We start from the raw sequence: 25,305 nt of genomic DNA on the forward strand, positions 1-25,305 counted from the left end.
GGTACATTTCCCTGTTATTAATACATTTATAATCAGATCTCTGGGTTCTAGGAATAGTGCTGGGCTGTCGGTTGTGCAGATGCTATTTATCTCCCCGTGTTCTGTAATATTAACCCTATTACTTCCAGGGACAACATGTATCAAAACGTGAAGCGAAAATCCCATAAGAAAATACGCCAACTGCAATTCACATGTATGTTTTTTAGGTGGGGATTATTTGTATGATAAATAATGATAAATACACAACGCTGCTTTTGTGAAGTGTAACATTGGGGCCGATTCACTAAAGTGCGATAACGCTTATCACATGCTTTTTTGCGTTAAAAACCACACGATAAATAAGTACCAATTCATCAAAGTCATTTCGCGTGTGTTAAAACGCATATCGCATGCGCAAAAAACGCACACGTTATTTACCTCGCATTGCGTTATTTCTCGCATAGATATAATTCTAACGCATGATTCACAAACACATATGAAGCTTTAAACACGCTAAATATTGCATTAGTCTGTGCGAATATTAACACCTACTTGGGGCAGGCGGTACTTTAAGAAAATTGCGGTTGGTGAGCTTTTGGCAACACAATATGGACTTTGCAGTGGGATTTATTCAAGTCTGTGTTGGCCCTAGAGTGATGCAGCCTCCAGTTTGCAGGGAAATTATATTTTTCAGAAAAGTAGTTTTCCAAAAGTAATGGTTGCGTGCGTTAAATCGCTCGCTAATATCGCACGCGGCGAAATATATCACGTGCTGGGGAAATAACGAATGGGGCGGAAAATAACGCAAGAAAAACGCTCATTGCGAGTTAAATAACACCAAGAACATCGCATCTAAATTATGACGCCTGTCCTTTTAGTGAATCGAGCGTTAAGTCGCAAAAAATAAGACGCGATAAAATTTTTAACGCATGCTATAAATAACGCTTTAGTGAATCAACCCCATTGTGTGCAAAAACCCATTATCACTGGCATGGCTTTGAGATCCAGGGCAGAATCATAGCTTGCCTTCTGTATAGTACCCTTCTATTTTGCCCCACCTGCAATAATGTCTCTAGGGTTTGGTTTTAGGTTTTTGTTGCGGCAAAAATAGGCAGCTTCACAAAAAAAAAAGATGTGCGTGACAAAAAAACGCGTGTGACAAAAAATGCATGAGTGACAAAACATTTGCGCAACAAACGCATTTTCCTGACATTTTGTGAATTTTCCGGTACATTGAAATAGGGCAGATTTGCTCATCACTAATTGCCACTATTGCCTTAGCTGCCAAAGTCCTTAATTTTCAAGTGATATTGCACACCACCCTGAAGCCCCCCCCCCATGATGACTATTGCCGCCAATGCTACCAGTGCGAAGGTTGCTGCTGCCAATTGCAATGCATTTCGGTCCCCACTGCCGCTGCACTGTACAGCCTTCCAATATGACTGGGCTAGTGGGGCCCAACAGAACCACGGCCCAATAGATATTCTCCTAGTACCCTGGTGAACCAGTCCAACACTGAGTCGGGGCCGGAGCTAGCGTTAGGTAGTAGAGGCCGTGTGACTAGGGCGCAATGGTGGGGGGAGCTATGCATGTACCTCTTTTGTCTCCTACTCCTATTCCAGTCCCTTGCGGCAGTGTTTGTTCGTGTACGCACCATGAACAAACAAAGTTACACAAACAAGCAATTACATTCCTTGCACTAGAAGAGATGAATTTTTAGTTTAAAAATGGGAAATTAAGCTCTTAAAGTTACCCTAAGTGGCTTTTTGCTAAGCTACAGTCACAATAGATTGGTCCATAGGTTCATCCTTTTAAAGCAAAACTGAGTTGGCTGAAGCAGAGCAGAAGGATTTTCCATGCAGGGAGGGGTGTGTGTGTTTTCTCACAGCAATTACTGTATATCACTTTGGCAATAATCTAATATGTACCGTATTGAATTGCCGATCTAACAAAATAAATGCAATTCACTCCATATCATGGAATCGCCCTCTCCTTTTCATATTTTATTTCATTTTTAAACACAGCATTGCATTAGAACAATCAGGTCCAATTTGTATCTCTCCTATCTGCTGGGAGTCTTTCCTATACATCCATAGTATCTGCACAACAATGTCTTTATTGTAGATACACCACTGCTGCTAAACCATAGCTACATGGTTATAGGTATCAGAACTCTGAGTGCAGAGACTATAAAGCAAAACAGATGCTGCTTTCAGTATAATTACATTTACAAATAATATTAAAACAAAATGAGTGTATATTGGAAATCGTTTTCCAATACATTATACAAAAAAATGTTTTTGGGTGGAAATCCTTTATAAAAGAATCAGTATCCCTGCAAAGGTATTCATTCAAACACATTATTTTCTTGATAAATACAAGAGAAAGGCGGTGAATACATCATTGTCAGATCTCCCAGATGCAGGCCTGTAGTAGGCAACAAAGCAGCTGCTCTCACTTGCCAGGGGTGGATTCGCCAGCTAGAACTGTGCGAGAGCGGCCTCTGAAAGATTTATTTAATTAGGCCTCTGCGAGATATGAAACATGCGTAACAATGAGGCCTCCAATCTGACAGGGAGGTAGAAAGCGAGGAAGGATTTCTGATGAGCAATTCTCCAAAGACCCCACTCTGTAGAGCATTTACTCTCTCTATTTATCCAAGCAGGTATCGCTTAGAAACCCAAGGCCAGGTACACAGCAATAAAGGCACAAAATGACAGTCTCTTTGTTATTATGTGGGTCATTTTGATATTCATTTATGAAAATACATGTTTTCACTGCTTTTCCCCTTTTTTGGCCTTTTTATCGAAAGGGTTTTATGAATGTTTTACGATAAAATTCATTGTGTTTATTGTACTTTTTTAATGTGTTGTTTAATGGAGAAAAAAAGATGTCAACGGATGATAAAAATGGGCAGAATGCATTACCAAAAAGAAAAAATAGAACATAGAAATGGACTCTATGGCCAAAAGTATCCAGAGACCTCCCTGACCAATGTCTTATGCCAAAACTAAAGGTGGCCATACGTTGTAAGATCCGCTTGTTTGGCGAGGTCTCCCAATATGCCCACCTACGGCAGCTGAAATCAGCCCATGTATTGGCACCTTAAGGGGATTAAAATGAAGTAGGTCCTCCCTTTGCTGCTATTACAGCCTCTACTCTTCTGGGAAGGTTTCCACTAGATATTGTAACATTGTTGGTGGGATTTGGGAATTTGTTTTTATGGGAATAATGCACTCTACTCTATTAAGAATGTTATTCTTGAAGCCTGGTGTGTAGGCGCCATCTCAGTGCTTTGTGCCTGAGTCTGAGCTTTCAGAAGGAGCCAGCGCTACTCATTAGAACTGCTTTCAGCTAACCTATTGTTTCTCCTACTCCCATGTAACTGGAGGAGTCCCAAACCAGACTTGGGTGGTTTATTCGCTATATCCTTAAAAGGGAATGTGTGCAGGCTTTGACATTTGTTTATAATTTACCTCTGACCTAGGCACATTCCTAAGGTATGCTTATTTAGTATTAAGCAATATACAAGTGTACCAATCAGAATATACCATGATTATCATCTAATCACAAGTCACGTGGCTGAAGGCACCTTGGAAATTAAGAATATGTCTAAGCCCATGTCAAATTTTAAAATTAAATATAAAAAAATCTGTTTGCTGTTTTGAAAAACAGATTTCAATACAGGATTCTGCTGGAGTAGTGTTATTAACTGATGCGTTTTGTAAAAAAAACATGTTTTGCTGTGACAGAATCCTTTTAAGATTTGCTTAACCAGGGGTCCTAGCTCAAACCATTAATCTTTCTCCACTAAACTTTACCATTGGCATTATACATTTAGGCAGGTAGCGTGATATCTGCCAACCCTTCCTTCAGACTGCCAGATGGTAAAACACCATTTATCACTCCAAATGAACCATTTCCACTGCTCCAGAGTCCGATGTTGGCACCTTTACACCACTCCAGCCAACACTTGGCATTGCACATGGTGTTGTTAGGCTGGTGTGCCTCTGGCTATGAATAGTTCTGGTTCTAACAATGCTTCTGCAGACAGCTTGGAACTCAGCATCTCATTTGAGACAGAGTTTTCAGATACTTTTGCCCATATACCACTGATTTTTAATATGCATTTATATAAAAGCATAAATGTTTAGTCAGTTGGCAAATCATCCAGTGTATGAGGTTTAGAGATACAGTCATTCTATACACAACACATTGCTTAGTGTATTGTAAAGGAAACAGAAATGTGACAGCGCAATAATGTAACTGTTATGTTGGGAGATAAAGGTTTATGATTGTCAGAGAGCAGAACTTGGGAAATAACTACATTGCTGTGTGTATTCATTCTAGATTTAGGGTTTGCTAAAATAACTTGTGACAAGTGGCAGTTTATGCTAAGTCCACACTTCATATGAAACTAAGCTGGCCGGAGCACCCTTTAGATCCCCAAATGTTTTTTACCCATGAACCACACAAACATTAAAAAGTTAGAAGCAACACAAGCATGCAAAAAGCTCCTGGGATGCCAAATACAGGCTGTAATAGGCTATTGCTAGCCCCTGTATGGACCGGCAGCCTACAGAAGGCTCTGTTTGGCAGTACATCTGTTTTTTTTGCAGCCAAAACTTGCCTCCAAGTCAGGAATTCAGTAATAAAAAGTTCCCTATAGGTCATGTTGATTGTTTTTTTCGCTGATAGGGCAGCTTTTTAATTAATTGTTACTTGAAGTTCCTAAACCTGACTGTTTTGCCAACCTGATTGTCCTTTCCCAACCTGACAGTTATAGCTTCTACTGCTAACAGCCTACTGCTGCACAAATATGGGCACCCCCTCATAGAGCAACATGGGGGATCAGCAGGGCCGGATCTCTCAATAGGGTGCCCCGTGGCCGCCCCCTTTTGCCGTCCACATCGCGCCACTTAATTCATTCGGAGCCGTGGGGAGAGGACATGCTAAAGTTTCTGCATGTCCTCTCCTCATTATTCTTCATGGGCAAAATATTCTGGTGCGACTGGGTGGCATGCTGCCCCTAAATTTTTGGGTCTTTGGCCTCACCACAATTCCGGGCCTGGGGATCAGATAGGTAATGTAAAAGCACTGGACAACAATTTTTATGGCAAAATTATAACTCACATTCAAAGACAATGTTATGACATATTTTTTAAAAAGTTTAATTTGTGGTGTCAGTATCTCTTTAAGGCTTTATACTCACTAGCATTTTAAATTGTGTTATGTGCTTTAAAGCATGGACAATGTCAAGTTTACCCCATAGGCACAAGCATTGATTAAGACCAGGGGTTTTTTGTGTTCAGTGTTTGTGGTCCCCACCCGTGTATAGAGAACCACAGAGCAGAGAAAAAACCATTAATGAATGATGCAGTGTGGCAAAATAAATTATAATGCCCTGTACAGCATGCAGTGTGGGCACAGGGCAGGTCTGGGCTGCGGATTCTGGCAAATGCCAGAGGGGCTGCTGTAAGATGCCATAGACACTCACTATTTATTGGGCTGGGGGGGGCTGTTTGGGCTTGAAATGCCAGGGCCTATTTTGAATGCCAGTCCAGGCCTGGCACAGGGCATAAACATTGGCTTCAGAAGAAGCTGAGAGATTTCAGTGTTTAAATGGATCTCAACTAGTAATGAGCGAATCTGTCCCATTTCGCTTCACCATAAGATTCGCGCAACGCCAAGAAAATTTGCGAAACAAATTTGTCCCGCGTCTTTTTTGACGCCTGCGTCTTTTTCAGTCACCCGCGTCATTTTTTTTGTCACCCGTGCTTTTTTTGATGCAACCACGCTCAATTTGACGCACCCTTTTTTACGCAACCACGCCCCTTTTTGTGAAACACAACTAATTTTTCTGATGCGCGACAAATTTTTCCGCTGTAAATTTTCACGGAGGTTTCACAAAACAATTTGCCAATGGCGAAATGCGGAAATTCACTGCGAATCCATGCCTGGCGAAAAAATTCGCTCACTAATCTCAACACTTAAGCCCATAGCACTTATTGTGGCCTTGTAAGAAGCTTGAGGAACCTGAATACAAGAACATACTGTATACCCACTGTTGAACACATCCCAACATCCACCTATAAAGAGGTTGAAAACTTGCCTGATACAGAGCTGCACATATTTCGGCACAGTTAATTTCATATAATTACATATAATTCTCTGTATTTTTGTAAATATGTTATAACAGAATAACAAAGGAAAAAACATGAACTACGAAACCAATATATTGTGCCGGTACCACATAACATAATAACATATCCTAGTTAGAATGGCAGATTGCTTCCTTTATCATCCCAGAGGGATCACATTGCTTTTAGTTGTTCCCTTCCCGGACCCAAAGAGATGATTTATATAATATTAAAGCAACAACATTAAAATAACAAATGTTAATTCTTCTTAAATATGCTCTCTGTGTTGTGGCTCTGTATAAAGATTTATTTTATCCGCTTGTGATGTCTCTGGTCACTATGGGGTTAACCCTATATGTTCCCGGGTTAGGAGAGAGATTTAGGGCTATTGCAGCCAGAGCTGGGCCAGTTAAGCCAATCAGTCAGTGGGAAGCAGTGGCTCTTGGGATAGAAGTCCAGGTGCGCTTTATTACTAGAGGTAGGCGGCAGCCCAGTCTGGTGCTTACAATTCACGAGCAGTGTGAGAGGGGGGGTTGCTTAGCCCCCCATGAAGAACCCCTAAATGCATTTTTTGCAGACCATTCTTAGGTGGAAGCCTACAAAAGGTCAGAATTCAATAACATTCAAACTGTTTTGGAAAGGGCACATATCATTTCAATCATGTATTTCTAATTAACAAACTAGAACTAGCCAGGGCTAGTGCCTGAGATACCTAGGGAAGGGCCTGCTGCCTGTCAAATAGACGGGTCCCCCCAATAAAAAATAATTATAGTTTCTAAGAGATATTTATTGTTTATTCATAAAAATTGCAATGGGTATACTGGACGGTTTCTATCCTAAATGCACTAAAGTTCTGGTAAGGGACCTTCAGAACCTCATTGTTAGTTGATAAATTACATTAAAAAAAGCTATGACCAAAAACCTATTGCTCTGTGAGACTACAGTTTTACTGTTGCTTTTTATTATAATTCTGTTCCAGCCTTCCCCAATTCATCTCCCCAATCTTTCATTCAAACTACTTCCCTTGGAGCTAGGGTAAACTTGACCCTAGCAACCAGATAGTTGATGAAAAACTGGACAGCTGCTGAACAAAAGCTAAATAATCCAAAAACCATAAGATATTAAATCATTTGTAAATAGTATATAGGAGATATTTGCCCACATTATACTGAGAGAGAGTTTTTAAAGGTGCACCACCCCTTTAAAGGCTGATTTGGGCAGCACCGTCTATTTGGCTGTTTGATGGCAGAACTCTGGGAGCTTTAGTTCCAAATTAACTGGTGTTCTGGTCACGTCTGTTAGGGAATTTGTCTAGTATGTCTGAAAGGATAGTAATCCTAAACTTGCACTCAAAGAATAACATAAAACATTATATAATACAGATATATGTAAGGCAATATAATCATTGATTTATATATATATTCTGTCAAACAGCTATTGGATAGTTAAAGTGTGTGCAAGTTGCAGTTTGGACATATTCCAGTGTTGTGCATGGAGCCTCACTTATCTACGTACTGTATTTATATTTGTGTGTGGGGGGGGGCTATATGCTGCCACCCTGCTGGAATATGCGTTGCCTAGCAGGAAACAACCCTGGCAGCTTAATGGTCATGGCAAATGGTAAAATGCACCCTTGGCTGCTTCTAAGAAGTTACTTTTGAATAAAGCCCTACTCAGAAATATGCTTATTGTATTGGATAACTAAAACTATTCCTTATTCTAATCTTCTTTTTAAAGTGTCCTATTATCGCCAGTCTAAAAAAATCTAGAAAGTTACCTGTGTTTTTAAATGCTGCTTATACTGTATAAAGGCTGTTTTACTGTACCTGTATTGTATTGTTAAACCAAGGTGCGATGGTACAGTTCCATTTCCATGTATATAAATATATAAACATTAAAAGAATAGAACTCTGGCTGCATTATCGCAGGAGATGCAGTAAATCACTACAGTAAGGTAGTAAAGTCTAATGGAAAATACTGCAAGCAAAATGATTGGCAGATTAGTGGCTACAACCCAATGGGTTGGGCAAATGAGCACCTAGCTGCTTTTGCGGTGCCTGTGGGACTGGGCTATATGGTGCCTGGGTGCTTATTTATACCAAATGTTATGTGACTTTACTTACCTTGGAGCATCTATTCCGATTGGGTGTTGGTGCATTTTTCCTACCATTCCTGCAGCTGCTTCTGGGTTATTTATACCAGATGTTTTGTGACTTTACTTACCTTGGAGCATATATTCTGATAGCTTGTTGGTGCATTTTTCCTGTAGTCTTGTTACTTAAGAACTGTATAGTAAAATCCCGTTAGGTTTTATAGTGATCCATATTAACGAACCCCAGGTCCCAAGCATTTGGGGAATTAGCAGCAAAGGGACATATTTATTAAAGAGTGAAATTCTGCTGTCCTTGGTTAGATTATATGTGATTTTGAAAGACCTATTTATTAATGGGTGAATGTTAGAATGTACCCTTTATGCCTTTAAAATCCCATAGAAATGAATAGAATAGAATTTCACTGAGTACTTTCTCTCTGTTCCCGAGTGTGATGTGGGCCTACTGGGAATTCTCCTCTTGTTCTCGTTGGGAAGTCTAAAGGGCAGACATAGTTGTATTTAATCGCCTCTTTCCGACTTGTGTACTAAAAGCATATGGTCCTGTGATGTGCCCTCTCCCTAACCCAATCCTGTCCTCTAAACTATACGTATAATTCAATTATCAGTATCCTCAGCAAGCCCCCTGTGCTTTTACACCTCCCAGCAGGCATTGGGCCTACTGTTCATCCCTATATAGAAACAAATTACTCCACACAAATATTTCCTGGGGCTCCTGTGCTTATGGATTGGCCATGGTCTCCTTGTCTTAGTGGGGACACCACTGTGGTTAAAACAGTTTTTCAGTGCCGCACTGGGGTGCCGGGGGCCGGCCAGAAAACCACAGAACACAGGCCCATTATCTAACCTATTCATCCTTCCCTCCATAGAGAAATAGGGAATGGACATGGTATATGTATGCAACATACCTCCCAACATTTCATTAAGAGAAAGAGGGACAAAAATATGTGGCGCGGGTAGTGCGGCAAAAATGTGTTGGCCACACCTGCTTTGTGACCATGCCCCACATGCCACACCCACTTTACATGCCCCAGATGTGCCAGTATAATCGCTAAATAAAAAGAATAAAGAAAATATTAATTTCAAAAATGCCAGTATGACTACATTAAATTGATAAAGGGCATATTAACCCCAGACATGCCAGTAAAATTACCAATCAACTTCAGACATGCCAAAAGTTCTGTGCATTTTCCAAAGTTATAAATAGGGCCAATTCCAGTGGCACATAAATCTGTTATTTCCTTCCATTCTTAATCAGTTGAAAGCAAAACAATATTAATGTACCACTAGAATTTCTAGCCATATTAACAAGGCCTAAGGTTCCCAAACTTATAAGGGCCCCTTTTAAATGTCTGCTATATCAGCGATACCTCTGTTTTCTATTGTGCATGCTGTGCCCTGCCAGAGATTCCCAGGAGTGAGAGATATATGTTAGGGGTGGAAAGGTGAAACTGTCCAGCACACAAATAAAGACAGCAGCCTCTTCTGCCTGATAAAAGACAGAGCGCACCCTCAGCCCCTGACCCGGTGAGCAGGAGCACGGAGAGGGATGCCGCCAATGCCGATAGTTGACCCTTGCCTGTCACAAATGCTCCTCCCAGGACAATTAAACATCAAGGCAAACCTGTGAGCTTGAGGTAGCAGGGGAGATTCAGGAGTTAAGGGGGCGGGCAGAGCAGACACAGCAATTAATTAAATGGCAATGCTGAGAAGCGGGACATCTAACAATAAATCCGGGACAGCGGGCAGTGCCATAAATATCGTCACTGTACCGCTGAAAGCGGGGCGGTTGGGAAGTATGATACAGGCCACACAGCTGGGAGAGCAGGAGGGCTCGCTGACACTTGGGCCCGCCAGGAGTTGCTCTGGTATCCAGTTGGGCCAGTCCGACCCGGCAGGTCTCAAGCCTCACCTTCACTATAGCTTTCAGTATCATAAGCTTCAGACTTCCCACGGTGAGGTTCAGCTTGTGATAGAATACACTATAATCCTGATGTATCCCCTTAACTCTGATCTTACCATTTATCATCTGCATGGAGATTTTTTTAAAAAAAAGCTCACATCATTTATGCCATATTTTCCCTGCTCGTCTGACAATCTCCATTACACAAAGCGAAGGTGTCTGCCTCTTTCTGACAGCCCACTGACCGCTAATTCCTGCTGATGTTGCGCCATTCAGGATGAGTTAAGACAAGCGTCAGGCAGATATTTAGGATATGGGGAGAAATAAACCTGACAGACGCGCGATAAGATTCATAAGGGCGGATGAAGGAGATGTGGTTATTGGGCATTGACTCAAGCTGAAAACCTGTCTAGGATATTAAGTCGCATTAGTGAACATTTCCAATGCACAGCACATTTCTCAACATTATAATTGGCCCTGGGTATTACAGAGGGCCCCTTCTGGGGGGTGGGGGGGGGGGGGAATAAAGGACATATTATATTTTATAACACCTGTGTGATATTGTCAGGATGCACATGAAGCATGCCCACCCTGCAGCCTTCCAGCTGTTGTTGAACTGCAGCTCCCAGCATCTCACTGACAGCCGTAAAAAATAACTGTTACTAGAAATGGCATTACTCACAATTCTACATATTTCTGGGGGTGTCTGGGTAGCTGGGGCGTACATGCCATGAGTCGGCACTAGGCCATTGTTGGGGAATATTAACTGCTAATTAATTTCCTTTCTTCTACAAATATTAATTAACATGGGTTACAATGACCCGGTTTGTCACTTGGCATTTAGACCTGGAGTTAGTGAAATGGCTGCACTGCCCTCTAGTGCTCACACAGGACAATGCTTCACTAGCTCTTACACATTAAAGGATCAGCGACATCATTAAGTAAATATTTTTTGTTTGTTTTTGCATTTACAAGAATACTGCTCTCTAACTGAAACATTCAGGGCATAGAATAAAAATGTAAAATGTACAGCACTGTGGGTGGCGCAGTCTTTCTTAAGGTGAAAGTACAAACACAACTTAAGCCTTTAGAAGTACCAGGTCATGCCCCCAACCTGACGGTTCTTGCGCCAGGGTCCGGTACGTTATTGGGGAGTCTGAACTAAGTACCACTGGGCAGGGGGTGAGGGGAATGACATGATTGTGAAATGATTCTAGCAATTATTAGTACTTATCAATACCACTTTAAACTATCAAGTTGCTAGGCTATAACCCTAGCAACTAGTTCCCAGTTTGAATAGTACTGTAATATGGTGGCTCAGTGACTTTTGAAAGAAAGGGAAAAAAAAGACCACTTGCAAAGAGGCTTATAGACCTTTCCATTTGCAACAAACTAAGGGTTATGTTACAGGTGATTTTCCCCTTTAAAATGAGCAGCTGAACTCATTCAACTCCAGGTTGGCAGGGAATGGGTTAAGTGCCGCTTGTCGTGCCTGTTCTCTCTCGTTATGCCTCCGCAGCCCGTGATGGGAACATGTCAGCGCTATGCATGTGTAATTAAGACATTCTTTCTGATTAACGTGACAGGCCTGTTATTAATCTGTCTTATTTTAAAGCAAGTTGGTTTAAGTGTTTAGCATCTAAAAGTGATTCAGCACTCCCTTCTCCCAGCTTCTCCATGTTATACCCCCCCTGGCCTTCCTATTTCTCCATATACCTGTCCTGCTACTTTCCATTTATACTCTCTATCAGTTTGGCTTCTCTGCCTACCCAGCATTCCATGTTCATTCCAGCCCCCGTCTCCCAAAAACAAAATCTCATGATGCTTTGCCAATGGGATCTGCTGTGGGCCTGTGGGGCCAGTTGGTAGAGGCCTGCACTAACATGCCAATGCAGTGCTCATCAGAAATATCCTCTGACTGGCCACACATCAGTCACACAGGCTGTAGGAGGAAGGGGCCAATATATGGGCCACTGAGCTGCTGACTCGGTCTGGAGGGGTCAAATTGGCAGCTTTTATTGTCCCATGTATATCCAGATTTTTTTTTTATATTTAATTTTAAAATTTGACAAGGGGATAGCCATTGCCTTACTTTCCCAGGAGCCCTTAGCCATGTGACTTGTGTTCTGATAAACTTCAGTCACACTTTACTGCTGCGCCGCAAGATGAAGCGATATCACCCCCTCCTCCCCCCAGTGGCCGATCAGCAGAACAATATGCCAGTAACGAGATAGAAGCTCCCTGACAGCTCTGCTGAAGGATTCAGCTGACCGAACTGATAGTGCCTCCATGAATGGCAAACTTTAACAAAAAAGTCAGCTTTTTTACTCTCATGCGTGTACGTGGGCCCCAAGATCGCAGCGAAACAAGAAGAAAGGAAGTGGATCTCTCCCGGGCTGATGTGATTTTCTGCTAACAGGAGCACCATCATTGTAAGGATCACTGCAAGAATGAATTCAGAAATCCTTTGCATCACTAAACTTGCTCACTTGCTCCACTAAATCAGATCAGCACTAATCCTCCTTACTGAGTTCCATCTCTGGCAGTTTCCTTAATGTAAACTGGATATTATGAAAACAGACGGTACTTTCTGAATGTGCGGATCCCGCTTGGCCCATTGAGTACATGATCATAGAACTCTCCAGGCCATTGCGGCAGAGGAGGAGCTCCCTCTACTGGGAGAGAAAATCTGCGCGGCTATAAAGAAACGGCAAACTTGGCAGTTTGTGTCTCCTGAGAGAGGAACAGGTGTAACAAGGCAGTAATGCTCTATGGTGCAGCACATATAGACTCGCTTCCATTAAATTCAATTGGCTTTACTCTTCATTTATTGTCAATTAGCCCTTCTTTCCACTTTGAATACAAATCTTGCCTTTTAGATCGAAATAAATGTAACACAGGCAGGTGGGTTTCTGTCTCCCCTGAATGCCTAGGCTACCAGGTTAACCCAATCCTTACTAGTTGCCGTCACGGTGGCACAATGGTTGGCACAATGGTTGGCACAGCTGCCTTGCAGTACTTGGGTCCAAGGTTGTACTTCACTCAGTGTTACTGGGCCCTTACAGCAATTTCAATTAAGGACCCCAAAACATTGATAGGTTGACCTATTCTATGATATTTTAAAATGACTTATTAGTTAGGGCATTACTGGTCCTTAATAATGCGCAATGGGCGGAAACTCATGGGCCCCCCTGTAACCACAGTCAGGGTCAGACTGTGGGTTGCAGAGACCACCAGGGCTCCCGCCGGCCACATTCCCTAACTCCCCCCCCCTGCAGGGGCTCTACTAACCCCCCCGCAGTGGCCCCCACCCGACGTCCTCCCCTGAGTACACATAACTTTAATGCGTCAGGGAAGGAACAGTTGGGCAGGGGGACCGCCGGCAATGTCGAGTCTGGTCCGCCGGGGCCCTCCGGGATTTTGAATTGACCATTGTGTATGTGATAGGGACTTAGACTGTAAGCTCCACTGGTGCCAGGGACTGATACATTATATTTCTGGTGCAGTACAGAATATGTTAGTGCTATAAAACAAATATACTGTGTCCTTTCAGTATTTTGGAAACTTTCATTCTCTCGCAGTGTAATAATCTCCAACAGGCTGGGAGGGTGGCCAGCAATTCTAAGCCCCCCATTTTATGCAGAGTGCGCCCCATTAAGCACAAGCCTATGATTTACCCCTTTCAGTGTGTGGATCTGTGCTGCCAATACTCCTCTCCTACTGAGCTTATTCTCTTCTCTCCGTGTTCATTTGAGTATCATCATTTTCTCCCACAAAGGGATCTCGGTTCTTGGGCTCTGCGTGATTTATCCCAGCAGGGTGCCCGCTATTCTCCTGGGGGGAAAGTAATGCAGATAAGTTGTTTTTTTCCCTTTTGTGCAGAGAGAGAGTGTGCATGACAAATACTGTGCTTAGATGTGCTCGAGCCAAACCATGTTGGTTATTCTTGCTACTAATAAGGCATTTAAGGGCTCTCCTATTCTCTGATACAAAAAGAGAATACAATGTGGTGAGCTGATGTACAGATTGTTCCCTGCTCATGTAGGTGGCATTTTACTGACTGTCGTACTGCAGCTATTGGGAGGTGCAACTGTTGTCAGATAAAATTGCTCTACATCCAGCCTCCCGTGGGACCTATATCATTTGCAGCTACAGGTATCGGACCCATTATCCAGAAAGCTTCGAATTATAGAAAGCTTGTCTCCCATAGACTCCATTTTAATCAAGTAATTCAGATTTTTAAAATTGATTTCCTTTTTCTAAAACTGTACCTTGTATTTGATCCCAACTAAGATATAATGAATCCTTATTGGATGCAAAACAATCCTATTGGGTTTAATTAATGTTTTATTGGTTTTTCAGTAGACTTAAGGTATGGTGATCCAAATTACGGAAAGACCCCTTATCCGGAATACCCTTGGTCCCGAGCATTCTTGACGGATCTCGACCCGCCTTTCTCCCAACCATAACCCTTTTACCTCTTTTACTTACCAACCCCAATAAACACACGAACACCAATTCTTGGGATAAAAATGGCCGCAGAACATTTATTAACAACAATCAAAGTTTTAATTTAAAACATATCATAAAGAACAAAAATATCTCATGAACACAAAACAAATGTTTGTATAACAAACAACCAACTTTGAATAAACATACCATAACAAGCCAAATAACTGCGCAGCGCAACAGGTGCTGCCAGCTGCCCTTCCAGCCCAGAACCCCCTACCCAACAAAACTCACCTCCTGATCCACATACTTACCCCTGAGGTTCCAGGCATGCCTGCCCCAAACAATTAACAAACTCCCTTCCTAACCCAACCATTGTTTTTCCCCAACTCAATCACCCCGCCAACACCACTCGTTGCCTCCACCTCTATAGGGAGGGAGGGTGGGTGTTTTACTATGCTGCCTAAAATGTATGAGGAGCGGGAACGGTTCTGATTATTTATACCCCAATACAAAGCAACCAATCACAAATAGAATGGGAGTGGCTATGTCTGCCCTACGGCTACGTCATGCCCCTGCTTCCCTGCGGGTCATTGGGCTACTGGATAATGGGTCCTATACCTGTACCACTACATTTACAGAACCATGATATACACATATATTTAATATATATCCATTTTTGACTAAGCACCCTATTGAAGTAAGTCCGACTGCGGACACAGGTGCCTATTCATATATATATATATATGTGGCTCATACTTATATCGGAGACGAGAGTGTATTTTCTGCGTGACATCCTCCCTGAGTTAAGATGCACCCTGTGGTTCTATTAGCCGGCATAGGAAGCAATTTTCCTCTCCATTACTCTCATCCTGGTATTTTTAGCAAAACTGAGTGGACTCGGCCAAAGAGGAGAGCAAATAAGAACTGTTTGTCCACATCGCTGAAATGCCTCCTACGTTATATTGCATCCGGCCCTTAGTAAAACTGCTGCATTGCACAGACACATAAATACTAGGGAACAGCCTGTCACAGGGATGTTTTCCCAGAACCAGTCACCAGGGCCCATAGATTTATTTTACAGCCCACCCCAGTGTCTATCGACACACAAATCCATGCAAACTAGATTTTAGTGGCCCCCCAAGGCCACAAATCAGTAGGGGAAGAAAGACTTCTGCTTCAATACCACCATCAGCCAGCAGACAGCACTGTTCAATTTGCAGTTGTCAATTGGGGCATCTTCTGTAGTTTGCTGCTGGGTATGTAGTGTATATAGAGCAGATATGAATTGATGCCAGTGCTGTATATGTACCTGGACTGGTATTCCAAACAGCCCCCCCACAGATTGCCAGTCCGGGCCTATATATTTGTTATATGAAAGTAGTCCTGGGCTCTAAACTGTATTGATATATCATTCCTGGCAACATTTATATCTACATGAATATCTATAAATGTATCTGTGTATGGAAATATGAATGTCCTGGAAGACTCATGAAACAATGTTGCAGGGGTTAGCTGATTAATAAAGCTGTAAGGAAGTATTTTTAATGACTTTATATTGGAAAGATGCTTTGAATTACATTCTGTTTACATGCCCTTACATTCTCCAGCCAAAGTGAGAGCCTCTGCAATTCCCTATGGGAGGGTTTTCACAAGTGATAATGTAAATAAAAGTAATAATTAGACGCTGCACAATGGGGGATGCTATGATCTGATCTTTTAAATGCCTTTTTTGTACAGAAATGGGATTTTCATGATTCAGTTATTTGTGGCTTTTATTTACGACTGAGACGGCTGTGACTGTGGTTTCGCCCTGTGAGTTATGCGCAGTGACAACTGTATATGGCACAAACCTTTCATATCTTTATCCTTCCTTCTGTAACTGATCCCAGCTTGTAATATTGACTTCATGTCAGCAATGTGATGTGTCCTAAGCATTCCAGTCACTTTATAGCAATAAAAATGAAGTTAGTGGCAGCTGTTACAGCTACGCGTACGCTGCAGTTCCCCCAAATCGGCACTGAGAGGCGCTGAAACTTACAGAGGGATCTGTCATATGGATTGTGCTGTAGAACAATTGGCAGGAAATTCCTATAGCTGCCTTGAATAGAGAGTATTCTATGCAGAATATATTGTGTAGTGTTATGAACGTCTGTATGAACAGTTATGCTTTAAAGGAGAAGGAAAGGCTAATAAAGAGTTAATCTCAAGCTGCAGGCATACCTTCAGTTCTCTCAATAGTGCCCTTAAGTCTCCCCATATTTTTCACGTTCAGATGATCAGAAGCCAAACAGGAAGAAAAAACACTGAGCTGTGTAAAGAAAGTTCCCATAATGCCTCACTCCTGCACAGAAATGCAGACCAAGTGAACATGCTCAGTTAGTAAGACTATGAGTCGGCTTCCTGCTGATTGGCTCAGATTCACATTCCTAAGGGGGGGGTAGTGAGTTCTTAGCATTCTTGCGGGAGGGGGGAGCAGGAGAGGGGAGAGAGCAGAGAGCTGCATGTCTCTGGCAGAGGAAAACAGACACAAGAAATCTCTTGACAGAGAACTCAGTGCAGTGTTTCTGTGAGTGCTTATGGCTGTATTTACATAGACCTTTCTGATAAAGCTTACTTAGTTTTTACCTTTCCTTCTCCTTTAAAGCTCTCTGTCTTTTGTATTAATCTTTAGTAGCAAGGTGCAGTGTTTGCATGTTTCCTACAGTGCTGAATGGAGTGCATTAGCCTGCCTGAGATTAGTATACCGTAGCTGCTGTGGCACAGGGGAGGCAATATTGTTTGTTCATTTAAGGCTGCAGTTTGTCTATGTGGCCTCTAGGTGGAGCACCTACTTGATCAAATAGTTTCCCTTTATGACCTGGATGCAAGTCCCTTTAAAGGAATACTGTCATGGGAAAACATGTTTTTTTCAAAACCCATTGGTTAATAGAGCTTCTCCAGCAGAATCCTGCATTGAAATCTGATTTTCAAAAATTCTAACTTTTTTTTTTTTAATATTGAAATTTCACATGGTGACAAGGGTGTCATAGCCATGTGACCTTTGCTGTGATAAACTTCAGTCACAAGTTGTAGTGATATCCCCCCCCCCCCCCCCCCAGCAGCCGATCAGCAGAACAATGGGAAGGGAGCAAGATAGCAGCTCCCAGTAGGTATCAGAATAGCACTCAATAGTAAGAAATCCAAGTCCGGCTTGGGACTCCTCCAGTTACATGGGAGTAGGAGAAACAATAGGTTAGCTGAAAGCAGTTCTAATGTGTAGCGCTGGCTCCTTCTGAAAGCTCAGACTCAGGCACAATGCACTGAGATGGCACCTACACACCAATATTACAGCTAAAAATACATTTGTTCAAGAATAAAATTTTAATTGGCAGAGTGAATTATTTGCTATGTAAACAGTGTAATTTAGAAATAAAACATATACCATAAAAATCATTTCAGTATCCCTTTAAGGGGGATACTTACTACTACAAGTGCTAAGGGAAGTACTTTCCGGCTGCTGGGGGGTGATATCACTCCGATGCTCCATGGGATGGCTGTGACATCATCACCCCGCCCCTTTGATGTCACAGACCACCCCTTATGTTGCTGCCCCCACTGCTGGCATGCAACTTAGTTTCAAAAAGGTGGCAACCCTAGTTGAAGAGCCCTAGTTGGTACAAGACAGCCTTGTTCTTACCTTCTGCCATAGGGCAATGATGCACAAATTAGGGGGTGTGAGGGTTTATGCTTGCCCCACAGCCGCCCCTTCTTTTAAACAGAGAACAGTACAGTGTAGAGCCCAGTGGCTTGCAGTTTGTTTTTGCCGATTTGAGAAAGTTGATAGAAAATTGTGTTAGTGAGAAGAGGAAAGTCTTGTGGCTGGAGAAATGTCTAATGACTCTTCTCTGCTCACTGACTTTTCTCAGCAGAGCAACATCAAAAAGCTTTGCTTTCCTCAGTCACTTAATTTCCTACAAACAGTTTCCAGTTAACTAAAATGACCAGCAGGTGGCACTATTCAAAACGCATGATATTAACAGTTTAAAAACTACTAATATCTTGAAAAGTACAAAACAAATCATGTAAAGTTGGAAAAGTGATCAGTAGAGCTATAGGATTGTATCGTTTCAGCTGACAGATGCTTTATTCTGTTAGCACTTTATGTGCCATCATATTCTTCCCTGGGGCGCTGGTGGGGCATGCTGGATAAAACAGGAATATTATACATTGCTATGGAACAATCAATTTAATATCCAGACTGTTTGTCTCAATAAAATGTTAATGCTTTTTCGAAGTTCCCCCATGACATATAAACCGTATCATTCTACTGATAGTGTTCCGCGTGTGGGTGCAGCTGGGAGCACAATGCAATTTGCACTCTATTTAAGGGGGTTAATCACACTGGTCCGGTGTGAAGTCTCCGGGGAGCTTTTCTTGCCAAGCGCTTGGGCAGGTGCCTGGAGGTTATCCCTTGGTACCAGAGGAAAGGTTCTTTCACTTGCAGAAGGAAGATTTCTCATTTCAGATGTAAAAACTTCATGAAAATCTGCAAAGTACCTTGGCATTGCGAGGTTGTAGCTACTGTATATTTAAAGGGAAAGCTAAGCTGAAATCATTGCAGAAGTAAGCCTAGCACTCAGCTCTAATATCTTTTCTTCATAATGGAACCTAGTCCTATGGCACACAGTGTGTATGATGTTAGTAGGAAGAAATGCTAGACCAATGGGAAGCACTCTGGGTTGCCACATATGTAGATTGTAAGCTCTTGCGAGCAGGACCCTCCGATCCTATTGTTAAGGTCCCCATACACGGGCCGATAGAAGCTGCCAATATCGGTATAGGACCTGTAACAGGTATAGGACCTGTTATCCAGAATGCTCGGGACTTGGAGTTTTCCGGATAAAGGATCTTTCCGTAATTTGGATCTCCATAACTTAAGTCTGCTAAAAATTATTTAAATATTGAATAAACCCAATAGGATTGTTCTGCCTCCAATAAGGACTAATTATATCTTAGATAGGATCAAGTACAATCTACTGTTTTATTATTACAGAGAAAAAAGAAATTATTTTTAAAAATTAGAATTATTTGCTTATAATGGAGTCTATGGGAGGTGGCCTTTCCGTATTTCAGAACTTTCTGGATAACAGGTTTCCGGATAAGGGATCCCATACCTGTATAAAGGTAAAAAAATGTACTTTGAATATAAATGAATGTTGTTACAACAGCACCACCTGCTGGTCACTTTCCCACTGTGCTCGAGTCAAGGAACTCGTCAGTAGAAAGAAATACAGTGGCTTGCAAAAGTATTCGGCCCCCTTGAACTTTTCCACATTTTGTCACATTACAGCCACAAAATTGAATCAGTTTTATTGGAATTCCACGTGAAAGACCAATACAAAGTGGTGTACATGTGAGGTGGAACGAAAATCATACATGATCCCAAACATTTTTTACAAATAAATAACTGCAAAGTGGGGTGTGCGTAATTATTCAGCCCCCTGAGTCAATACTTTGTAGGACCAACTTTTGCTGCAATTCCAGCTGCCAGGCTTTTAGGGTATGTCTCTACCAGCTTTGCACATCTACAGACTGAAATCCTTGCCCATTCTTCTTTGCAAAACAGCTCCAGCTCAGTCAGATTAGATGGACAGCGTTTGGGAAAAGCAGTTTTCAGATCTTGCCACAGATTCTCGATTGGGTTTAGATCTGGACTGTGACTGGGCCATTCTAACACATGGATATGTTTTGTTTTAAACCATTCCATTGTTGCCCTGGCTTTATGTTTAGGGTCGTTGTCCTGCTGGAAGGTTAACCTCCGCCCCAGTCTCAAGTCTTTTGCAGACTCCAAGAGGTATTGGCTCCATCCATCTTCCCATCAACTCTGACCAGCTTCCCTGTCCCTGTTGAAGAGAAGCCCCCCCAGAGCATGATGCTGCCCCCACCATATGTGACAGTGGGGATGGTGGGTTCAGAGGGATGTGCAGTGTTAGTTTTCTGCCACACATAGCGTTTTGCATTTTGGCCATTTTGGTCTCATCTGACCAGAGCACCTTCTTCCACATGTTTGCTGTGTCCCCCACATGGCTTGTGGCAAACTGCAAACGGGACTCCTTATGGTTTTCTGTTAACAATGGCTTTCTTCTTGCCACTCTTCCATAAAGGCCAACTTTGTGCATTGCACGACTAATAGTTGTCCTATGGACAGATTCCCCCACCTGAGCTGTAGATCTCTGCAGCTCCCCCAGAGTCACCATGGGCCTCTTGGCTGCATTTCTGATCAGCGCTCTCCTTGTTCGGCCTGTGAGTTTAGGTGGACGGCCATGTCTTGGTAGGTTTACAGTTGTGCCATACTCCGTGGGATGTTCAAGGCTTTGGAAATCTTTTTGTAGCCTAAGCCTGCTTTAAATTTCTCAATAACTTTATCCCTGACCTGTCTGGTGTGTTCTTTGGACTTCATGGTGTTGTTGCTCCCAATATTCTCTTAGACAACATCTGAGGCCGTCACAGAGCAGCTGTATTAGTACTGACATTAGATTACACACAGGTGCACTCTATTTAGTCATTAGCACTCATCAGGCAATGTCTATGGGCAACTGACTGCACTCAGACCAAAGGGGGCTGAATAATTACGCACACCCCACTTTGCAGTTATTTATTTGTAAAAAATGTTTGGAATCATGTATGATTTTCGTTCCACTTCTCACGTGTACACCATTTTGTATTGGTCTTTCACGTGGAATTCCAATAAAATTGATTCATGTTTGTGGCTGTAATGTGACAAAATGTGGAAAAGTTCAAGGGGGCCGAATACTTTTGCAAGCCACTGTAGGTCTGTTGTGATGTTTCCCTGCTTAGAAGAGTTATCAGGTTTGATGTTCAGGAAAAACAGAGAAACATTGGATCAGGCCTTTCTTTCTTCTGAAAACTCGACTGGATCACGGGTGGAAACTGACCCGTTTGTTGCCATAAAATTCATTCATATTAACAGTACATATTTCCCTTCATATCTTGGAATCTTAATGAGTGTAATTAGCAAAACTGCTTTGCACTCAAATCACTTTTACATTCACTTGTATTAAAAGTTTACTTTAGTGCCTGTGTGGCATCCGGTTGCCACGGATTGTGACCCCCCCCAGCCACCATGAAACAGATTAGATTATTTTCTTATGGGATTTTGGCTCTTTCTACTGATTTTTCGAAAACAAGAATCAAATGAAATGTAAGTTCCAGGTCTGTATTAGATGATTTTTTGTTTGTATTATGTTAGGTAAAATTACTTTATCGATTCTGAGAGTTTAACACAAGTAATTTTCATGGCTTGTTTTAAATTCTTTTGGTGTCACTTTAGCTTTCAGTGTTGAGACAAAGGAAAGGGGAGAATGTAATCGATACAAGGTGAGGTTTGTCAAAGATGGTAATTGGCCCGCGCTTCTCATTTCCAAGGATACAGATAAGGTTTGGTTAATCAGGCCAGGTACACCCAGTGTTGGACTGGAACCCCTGGGGCCCACCAGAAAACCTTACACCATGGGCCCACTCTCCAAAATATTGTTCCCCCTTTCCTCACTCAACATCTTTATCCTCCTATCATTTTTATTTACATGCTAGCATCTATTTTCCCATCTATTATTCGTATTAGTTCCCATTCAGAAATAGGGAATGACCATGAAACAGGCCAAATGGCCAGGTGCCCACCGGGAGTTTTCCTGGTATCCTGGTGGGCCAGTCCGACGCTGGGTACACCCCCAAGGTAGCTGTGAATGTTATTAATTCATGCTATGTTATTGGACTATGGATTTCTTGTATCCTCCATAAAGTCCTTATTAAGAGAAATAGTGCTTTTAAAACCAAGTAGCCGTTTATTTGTAACACAGAGCTTTAGGATAAACATTTAGCACTGAGATTTATTCATTTTGAGTGTAAAGATGTCGGCTATCTTTAGGGACTAATCTCCCGCAATGCCATCCCACTGGCTAGAATGTAAATGGCTGGTGGGATGGCATACGCGGCGTTGCAAATTTTCCTCTCAAGGCGACTTTGGCAAATCGTGGTGCCGCATATGCCATCCCACCAGCCATTTACATTCTAGCCGGTGGGATGGCATTGTGGGAGATTAGCCACCCACGCCAACGGAGATTTGTCGTTGCCAGGGCCAGATTTGTCTTCTGGGCGCCCCGTGGCCGCCCCCGTTGGCAGATACAATCAGCCCGTGTATGGCCACCTTTAGGGTGGTAGACACATGAAGCTACTAGTAGCAGCTAGTTGTCACAGCTACTAAATGCCAGAAAATCCCCTGCCATAGACAATACTGAGAATTGCCTCTGCTAAAACATAAATAGACACAATTATCAGTAAATGATCAGCATTGTCTTTTTTAGTAGCCGCAACAAGTAGCTGCTACTAGTAGCTCTGTGTGTCTTCACCATTAAAGTTAAGAGGGGCATAAGAGATTTTAAAGTTAAATTATTGGAAGAAATGTAATTGGTGGGAAAAGATGAATTCACTAAGATTGTTGGTGGAACCACAGAATGTATCCAACAGGAACCTGACTGTCTGCACTGTGTGGGATGCGCTATCAGTCAAAGAGTGAAATGAGAATTTAGAGAGGGTGATGGGTTAAGAGCATGACTGTGGGTGGTTCAGTGGTAGCAGAACGAATCAGATTGGAGTGCTTACTGTGTAAAGGCGTAAACTATTACTGGGGAAAACCTGGGTCAAAAAGACATTTAGGCTGATACTTCATTTCATTGTCTGTATCCAGGATTGGAATGGGCTGCCGGGGAACCGGGGAAAAATCCTGTGGGTCCTGGCAGCCCAGACCCAATCTCCGCAAGGAGGTAAGTTTTATTTATGCACACTTGGGGGAGGGGGTCAGAGGGGCGGTGGGGGCCCCAGCAGGGCGGTTGTGAAGGCTGCGGCAGGGGCCCATTGGGAGGTGCAGGGCCCACCGAGGATACTGCCTAAGGGACCCCTGCACCTCCCAATGGGCCCCTGCCGCAGTCTGGCCATGTCTGTATCAGTGTTACCTGGTGGTTACTTGCAATCTCTAACCTTGGTAGCCTGTATGTGCGTGACCTAAAAATACTATTTTACAGTTCACTCTAAGATGAGCCATGGAGAGATGAGGATTATGAAAACAATATGTTGGCCAATATTGAATCTGAGTAGAAGGCAGAGAGATGGGATAAGATTGTCACCGTCATGAACTGGTTTCTTCTGTTCTGCAGCTGCTGTTCTTGCTGTGGATACTGCAGATTGGGAGACATGAAACAAATATACAAGAACACACGTTCTGTTGAGCAGAGCCCAGACATTCTGACATGCCGAAAATAAAGAAACTGTATATGAAGGTTCTGATGTTTCTATTTCAGTTACCAGGGGAAGCAAGTAAACATGGCTCTATAGATACAGGCCTGTTAGCGGGGCTATATGTGGGTGATAAATGGCCAAAAGGGGGACATTGAGAGATGCAAATAAAAAATCAATAGTTTTTGGAGGTTCTCACAAACCATAGAGTATAAGCAATGATCTAGAGTACTATGAGGGTTGTCCATCTTTGAGTTAACATTTAGTATGATGTAGAGAGTAATATTCTTAGGCTATTTGCAATTGGTCTTTATTTCTTACTTGTAGTTAGTTTTAATTCAGTTTTTATTCAGCAGCTCTCTAGCTTGGCGGTTCAGCTGCTATTTGGTTGCTAGGATCCAAATTACCTTAGCAATCAGAGTGTGGTTTGAAGGAAAGACTGATATATGAATAAGAGAGGACCTGAATAGCAAAATAAGTAATATAAAGTAACAAACTGTAGCCTCGCAGAGCCATAGTTTTTTGGCTGAGGGGTCAGTGACCCCCATTTGAAAGCTGCAAAGGGTTAGAAGAAGAAGGCAAATAAAAATCAAAAACTATGAAAAACAAATAATGAATTGAAAAGTTGCTTAGACTTGGCCTTTCTATAAAGGTGATCCACCCCTTTAGAGGAAAACCCTGGCATCCAAATCGAAATTTGTCGAAGAGCCCCACATGACACAGAAACCCCTACTATACCTATCACTGTAATCTGTTCCTTCAGTGAATAAGTACCATTATTTATGCTGAAATCCGGCTGCAAAACAGTTATTCTCTTTCTGCATCGTTTGGAATCCTGTCAGGGAGAAGGGACTAAAACACTGATGTTACAAATTGTGACAACTTCTCCACAGCTTACAGACAGCATGCAGGAACTACATCACCCACAATGCATTGCACTGTGATGTTCCTTGCCTTTTTGAGTCTCAACCTGCAGACACCCCCCCCCCCTCCATCAGGTCCAACTTTGCCCAGCTTTCCAAACGATAAGGAAATGTTTGGTTTATTAGGCCAAGCGGACCCTGATGCTCTATTTTGCAGTATGTGGAGTTTACAGAATACTTTTCACCCCCACAAGAATGTTATTTAGAGAAACGGCTACAGAGTATCTGTTGTTTCATGGCAATTCCGAGCTTTAGGGAACATCGACTGAACTTTTCTTACGGAGGAAACCAGTCAAGCTAATCCTGTTCCACCCACACATCTCACTGAGATCTATTCATTATGAGTGCAACGCATGGAGAGATGTCAGCTAACGTCTAGCCATCAGGGGAATAATGATCCATTTCTGCCATTTTTAAGACCTTAATCCCTGTTTCTGTTTGGTTCCATTTGGTGTAAAGTAGGGGAAAGTTTTATTAAAATGCAATGGCCAACATTATCTCCCTAATAAC

The 25,305-nt window shown here is 42.4% G+C and overlaps 1 protein-coding gene across 5 annotated transcripts in view; it reads left to right on the top strand.

The window, feature by feature from the left end:
* grip2 (glutamate receptor interacting protein 2) overlaps positions 1-25,305 on the top strand; it is a 232,022-nt gene that overhangs the window by 137,339 nt on the left and 69,378 nt on the right. Inside the window, exon 1 of one of the 5 annotated variants that reach the window (XM_002938230.5) lies at positions 6,604-6,724. The exons of the other annotated variants lie outside the window; for them this stretch is intronic. Within the exon in view, the coding sequence (XP_002938276.3) occupies positions 6,682-6,724 (43 nt within the window). The 5' untranslated portion in view covers positions 6,604-6,681. Of the gene's footprint in view, positions 1-6,603; positions 6,725-25,305 lie in introns of those variants that run through there. 5 annotated transcript variants of the gene reach the window in all.

This window comes from Xenopus tropicalis, chromosome 4 (genome assembly GCF_000004195.4).
Source record: "Xenopus tropicalis strain Nigerian chromosome 4, UCB_Xtro_10.0, whole genome shotgun sequence".
NCBI classification, from domain to species: domain Eukaryota; kingdom Metazoa; phylum Chordata; class Amphibia; order Anura; family Pipidae; genus Xenopus; species Xenopus tropicalis.